Source organism: Dinoponera quadriceps, unplaced genomic scaffold (assembly GCF_001313825.1).
Source record: "Dinoponera quadriceps isolate SergipeBrazil2010 unplaced genomic scaffold, ASM131382v1 scaffold3035, whole genome shotgun sequence".
Lineage (NCBI taxonomy): Eukaryota > Metazoa > Arthropoda > Insecta > Hymenoptera > Formicidae > Dinoponera > Dinoponera quadriceps.
Window position 1 is genome coordinate 113,898 of NW_014557093.1, and position 6,217 is coordinate 120,114.

Below are 6,217 nucleotides of genomic sequence, written 5' to 3' on the forward strand. Positions count from 1 at the left end.
ACGAGCCTCGCGCGCCGAGGTATCAATTCGTTTAAACGAGCTCTCTCTCCTCTCTCTCTCTCTCTCTATGTGTGCGTACCGGTCCACCGCGAGTCTGCAGAGAAGTCGCGGGGAATGAAGCGAACGCTGAGAAGTTTCAGCGAGGTAACGAGATGCTTATAGCTGTCGGCTTCTCCCGCGTACGAGATAAATCAATTCCCCGCATTCGATAACACCGGTAAGTGGATATGTCACTCCTGTACGACGTAATGCGTTATTTAAAGATGCCCCGCGATAAATCGCGATTCATCGCGGCCGCACGGGGATTAAAACGCCTTATCGTCGGCACTTAACGAGGCGGCGGAAAAATGCAAAGAAGATTCCTCCGCGTGGAAAACTCGCGCGTGCGCTCTCTCTCTCTCTCACGATCGAGCGAGGCACACGTGTCTCGAAAGTCTTCGTAAATCCTTCAGGCGAGTGGTTACCGGGACATGCTTTCCGCGTGAATTTCTCATCTCCTCCTCTACACGGTACCTCGCGTCTCCGACATCGAAGCGCTTCTCTATTCTTCCACCGACAACGCGAGACACATATCGAGAAATTCGCGGACATTAAGGCCGTTTCAAAGTGACTCACCGTTGATATGCACTTGTGACTCGGCGAGATGAACTCCAGGCCCCGCTGCCCCTCCCCGCTGAAGCACTTCTGTATGTTGCTCATGAACTTCCGGCGGATCGCCTTGAGAGAGTAGACGCAGAGGGCCGAGTGCGGGCGCGGCACGTCGCTGTTGGGCCCGTCGCTCTCGGCGAACACCGCGAACAGCACGTCGTCCTGGGCGGTGATGCCGAGGTCGCCGGCGAGGACCGAGCCGGCCTTGCCGACGTAGGCCGCCTGCACCAGATTGTAGATCCTCTCGTCGCTGGTGCAGTTGATCGGTATCTCCGTGTACGAGTAATAGTGCTCGTCGTCCTGGCACACGCGCACCAACTTCGACAGGTAGATCGGCGTCTCCGTGTTCTTCATCTGCGTGGTGAGGAAGTAGCTGAAGCCGCCGCTGCTGAACCCGTAGATGTAATTGATGGGGTAGCGCTCGCGCGACAACGAGTTCACGTACATCCTCGTGCCGGTGGTGACCGCCGCCTCGGCGATGTTCAACATCTTGTCCTTGTCGAGGGAGCGCGAGCTCACCGCCGGCACTTCCGAGCGGTACGGTGAGTTCCCGGTGAAGGTCACGCCGACGTACATAACCTGGGAGACCGGCGGATTCGGCGGCCCTGGCGCAATGAACGCCACCGTAGAAGCGGTCGCGTTATTCGCCACCACCGCCTCCTTCACTTCCTGCACGACGTCCGAGATGTTGTGCAGGTTGCGCACCGTGCACATGCCCTGGAACAGACTACCGCAGGAGATGAGCCGCGTGGTGGTGTAGTCGATCACCAGGGCCTTGTTCACGTTGTCGACCGGCCGCTTCTGCGCCTCACGCGGACAGTCCAGCATCGAGCACGCCGTGGAGTCGCCTTTCGGACCGGTCACCTCCTTCACGACCAACAGCAGGTCCGGCGACAGCTGGTAGAGCCGATTCACCGCGCCTACGTACACCCGGCCGGTGTTCTTGTCCACCACCAGGTGGTTCATGCGCTCCACCTCGGAGTCGTGGAACTTCTGCACTATGTCGGCCGGCAGGGCGCGCACCGTCGGCAGGAGCAGCAACGTCAGGATCGGGTACCACCAGCTAGGTCGGCGCGGCCGAGACGCCGACCGCGTCGTCGTCGTCGTCCTCCCCATCGTCGTCGCTGCTGTTCTTATCGTGGTTGTTGCCGTGCCCGTCGTTGTTGCCGGGAAGACTGACATCGCCTACTCTACTTCCGCGCTACGGCCTCCGTCGCGCCTTCCTCCTCCACCACCACCTCCTCCTCCCCCTCCGCGCTGCCCGACGATCCTGGCGGAGGCGGTCTCCTCTTCCCAGAGTTTCGCCCAGGCCTGCAAAAGATCAGCCGAAGATCGGCGGTTGTCATCTCCGACGGTAACTCTCGTCTAAATACGGCCGAGGAACCCCCCCGGATCTATTTATACCCGCGATGTGCCTAACAGGGGTGATAAGGGTGGAAGGTTGCTCAGTAATGGTGGAAGCGCCTACGAATAAAAAAAATGTTTGCGAAGGAGCATAGCGGGATTGCATTGATCCGCCTTGTTCCGGCTTGCTTTCGCGCAGTCTATCGCTCGGTCGCGCGACCTGGACAGCGGTCCCGTAGACGAAATTACGATCGTTCCCATGTTCGATCCTTTCGTGTCTCGCTGCTCCCGTGCAACAGACGCGCTCGGTCGTTTTAACGTAACCATTATCCGTTAGGACGCGTTACACGCATGAGACAGCGTGCATAATTGTAACGATTATCCGCTCGGAGTCAAGGTGAGAGCACCTCCTGCACGCGATGTAATCTACTTTCGATCGAAGGAAAAGGTGTAATTAGCGCAACGACACGGAGCTATTATCGCCGACAATGACTGACGATAAGAATCGAATACGATGAGGATGATAATGAGTGATAATAACGTAGTAATGTTGTAACCGCGCATCTGGGAATTCCGTTGAAAGCAACCCTTAATGTGAAGAATAAGAGACAAATAATACGATATAAGGGAGAGTATCGATAATGAAGTTTCCCGACTTGACGAACGAAAGCGCATCATCGTAACGTCGAAGGCAAAGGCCTCTAAATGATGTCTCTCTCTCTAATGGAATGTAAGTACTTCTTCTGTGCGATCGGTACTTCTTGCCGATCGTTCACAAAAGTTCACTTGCAGAATACTTGCAGAATCCGACGAACATAGCAGGACGAAAGTAACGAGATCGCGACGGCAGCAGCGGCGGCACGAGAGGAAGGAATGTACGATTTATCGAGCGTGGGGGGGGGACCGGGTGCCTTTGAAACGTGCCCCCCGACGCGACTCCCTCTCCCTCTTAAGAAAATGAAACGGCCGACCTCGTGCAGCCGGCGGGAGAGGCCGCCGCGTTGGGAAAAGCGAAGGGTGGCGAAGGGGAAAAAACGGAGCGATCGTCTCTCTTTCGCTCTCTCACGTCTCTTATCGCGATGCCGATGGTAACTGCCGATCGGGAACAAAAGTTTTCTTATTTCCCAAAGACCCATTTCCTCCTCCTGCTCGGATTACCCCGGTGTCTCCCTTCCACCGTCGATTTTACTCGATGTCAATCTCGGTTCATAACACTGCCCCCTCCCCTCCCCCCTTCCCAGAGGAAGATTGGAAACATCTGCGTAAATCTCGCGTACTTTTATACGATCTTTAATGATAATTTGGTGGAGTAGTCGACACAAATTTTCACCTGTCCGTTTTCTTCCGGTATGAACGATCGAACTAGTCTCAGTGTATTCAAATAAACTCGATCTCAATTAAGTAAGTATTCGTAAAGTTATCAACGTCAATTTTTCTTCCTTTCGAAAACACTTTGTTCGATATCATAAACATTTGATTAAAGATTCGAAAATAAGCGTGATGAAAAAATTCATTACGTTGTCGATATGTTGAGAAAATCACCAAGTTTTTGGGATTGTTCACTCACTCGAATACTCAGATTGGTTCTTTCACAAAGCGGACACTACATGTAACGGACAGCACTTACGAATGTTCTTCATAACAAGCTTCTTGTTCAACGACGTTCCGACTGCGTTTCTTACGTAAATTTTAATAAATGATACGTATATAGAATTACAAAAACGCTGAATTCTGATTGATTACGCGTGGCGGGAATAACACTACTAAAACTTCCGTCGAGCATGAAAAATGGAGATCTGCAAGACTTGTTATCGAGTGAGCCGGCGATCTCCTTTTATCATGTTTGTCAGCGAATGTTCTGGAAAACTAACACTCGATAACCTTGGGTTTGTTTTATTTATTAGGATCATCGAGCGTTCTAGAACGATTCCATTTGTTTTTCGAACATTCGGTGATCCCGTGATTGAAGCGTGACGTCGTGTTGATGTCATGATGCCCGCTATTGGCCCATCGGCCGAGGAGCGTTGCGACTGTAGAGCAGTCTCATTACCACCTGTTACGAATCGGTCCGAAACAGGAATTAAATTTTCAAAATTTCAGAACTATTACAATTAATATTATTTAAAATGTAGATTAATATAATGAATCTATATTTTTCGCAATTAGCTTATGTATCAGGAAAAATTTGAATCAACTTTCTCAAATAATGTGCGAAAATTAAATTTTACACAAGCAAATATTTAACATCTGATATTAACAGTTGACTGCGTTTCCCGAATTAAAAATTACATTAACATATTATTAAGTCAAAACATCCGTATCGTTTCTCTCTGCAAGTCGAAATGTACGAACGCTTTTAAACCAAATCGAAGAAAAATTAATTTAATTAAATCAATATATTCATCTAATAGAGAACAATCTGAAATATATCCTCATTTACGTTCTCTAATGAGAACTCGCTGTGCGATGAATTTTCCCTTGAAAGAAACCTGATACGTTTGAAAAATACGAAACTCGATTCTCCTGTCGGTATTAGCGACTCGGCCGTCGAGAGAATGCTTTACCACGTTACGCTTCGCGCGTTCGGCTCGGAAAAGTGTCGTAAGAGCGATCAATGTTATCGATCTGTTTATTAACCGGGACCGTAGTTTCGTGCAGTCGTCTTTGCACATGGTCTATAGCAACCTCGATTCAACAATACGCGTCATTTATTAGATGACGAATCGGACAGACCGGTGTATCGCGTAAAAGTTCCATGGAAGAGAAAAGATAAGTAAGTTCACGCGATCTCTTTCTTTCCCGCATGAGACATTCGCAGTGAGTAAGCCGCCGCGAGTAACGATCGCACAAAGAAAGTAGTGCAGGTGGCACGGCACATACTTCGATAAGTATCGAATCGAGCACGATAAACTCCGATAACGCGAACATCACGATTCCAGACGGGGGAAAGTCCGATGACGACGAATGTAAAGAAACGCGTTCAAGCGGAAACAATGTCGCGTAAATTTGACTCCTTGACTAACGTTTAGCTGTTCAACATTTTTTTTAAATAACGAGCAGGTTGGATCTATCGATGCAACGTCGTCGCTCCGACTCGTGGAATATGCGAACGCGCACGCACGTCGCCTATCGCACACACGACACGAGAGAGGTACACGGCGAACGCAGGTAGCTAACCGGATATCTGATGAACAGTACGCGTGCCTTTCTTCGTGAATTCCCATTGTGTTGAAGAGCGGCGACACGCACCTTGATGCAGGTTAAAACGGTAATTAACGAGTGTCTTAATTGCTCCCGGCAGTTTACACCGCGATCTCGCCGAGGCGATACGCGACGGAGACACCTCTCGTTTCCGACGAGCCGCGCTAGTTGAGAAAGTCAAACACGCGTGAAACTACAGGCTAATTAGCGTGCAGGCTCGAGGCGATGCGACGCTCAAGGTTAGGGGGTTAGGAGGAGGGGGAGGGGTGCCTAAATTCGCCGAGGTACGGACACCTGCGTTCATGAGGCATCAAAGAACACGAGTATCGAATGTACGTTACGGTAACGACATCGCGAGCTCTTGTCAAAGAAAAGAGAGAGAGATAAAGCTGCAGCAATTCGCGAGTGTGTGTCGAGGAAGAAAAAAAGACCAAGATTATTATTATATATTTATCAGCGCGCTGAGAATCAGCGAGCTCGGTTTTTGCGATAATAAAAGTTGGAGCAAAAAATATTTAATGCGTGTTTCATATTTTCTCTTTAACGAAGAAGACGTCCAGACGATTCCGGACGATGCTCGGTGTAAAACTGAATCGCAAAAAGTCCCGGTCTTTTTTTACAGCTTCTTAATTGCAGATATCCGCGCGGACAGATTTATACCGCCGAGATATACCCGATAAATGACGACACAAAGCGAGACTCGTCGTACGCGTGCACATCTCGCGCGAATCGGCCGTCCGACCTTAATGCAAACGTGTTCTTGCACGTGGCCGTCGCGCGCTAAAAAAGAAAAAGGGAGGTGGAGAATGAGGGGGGGAAAAAACCGCGAATCGAAGGCGAGGTCGTCTACGGTGTGAGAAGCGCAGCTCGAGAGACAAACTGCCTTTTCAAGAAGCGACGGCCGCCGCGTAACGAATGCGATCGCTCGACAAACTTGCCTCGGAAAAAAATCTAGTACAGCAGGAAGAAGGGGATAGTCGATGAACGAGCATGAGCGTCGAGAAAAGGGAGAGAGGGAGGGGGG

General features: G+C 50.2%; 1 protein-coding gene across 1 annotated transcript in view; it reads right to left on the reverse strand.

The window, feature by feature from the left end:
- Positions 1 to 230: 230 nt before the first annotated feature.
- The window catches only part of LOC106748614 (plexin-B-like), a 75,803-nt gene continuing 69,816 nt past the window's right edge, over positions 231 to 6,217 (reverse strand). The window contains exons 2-3 of the mRNA XM_014627310.1: positions 616 to 1,959; positions 231 to 236 (exon numbers count right to left, since the gene is read on the reverse strand). Of these exons, the coding sequence (XP_014482796.1) occupies positions 231 to 236; positions 616 to 1,830 (1,221 nt within the window). The 5' untranslated portion in view covers positions 1,831 to 1,959. The remainder of the gene's footprint in view (positions 237 to 615; positions 1,960 to 6,217) is intronic.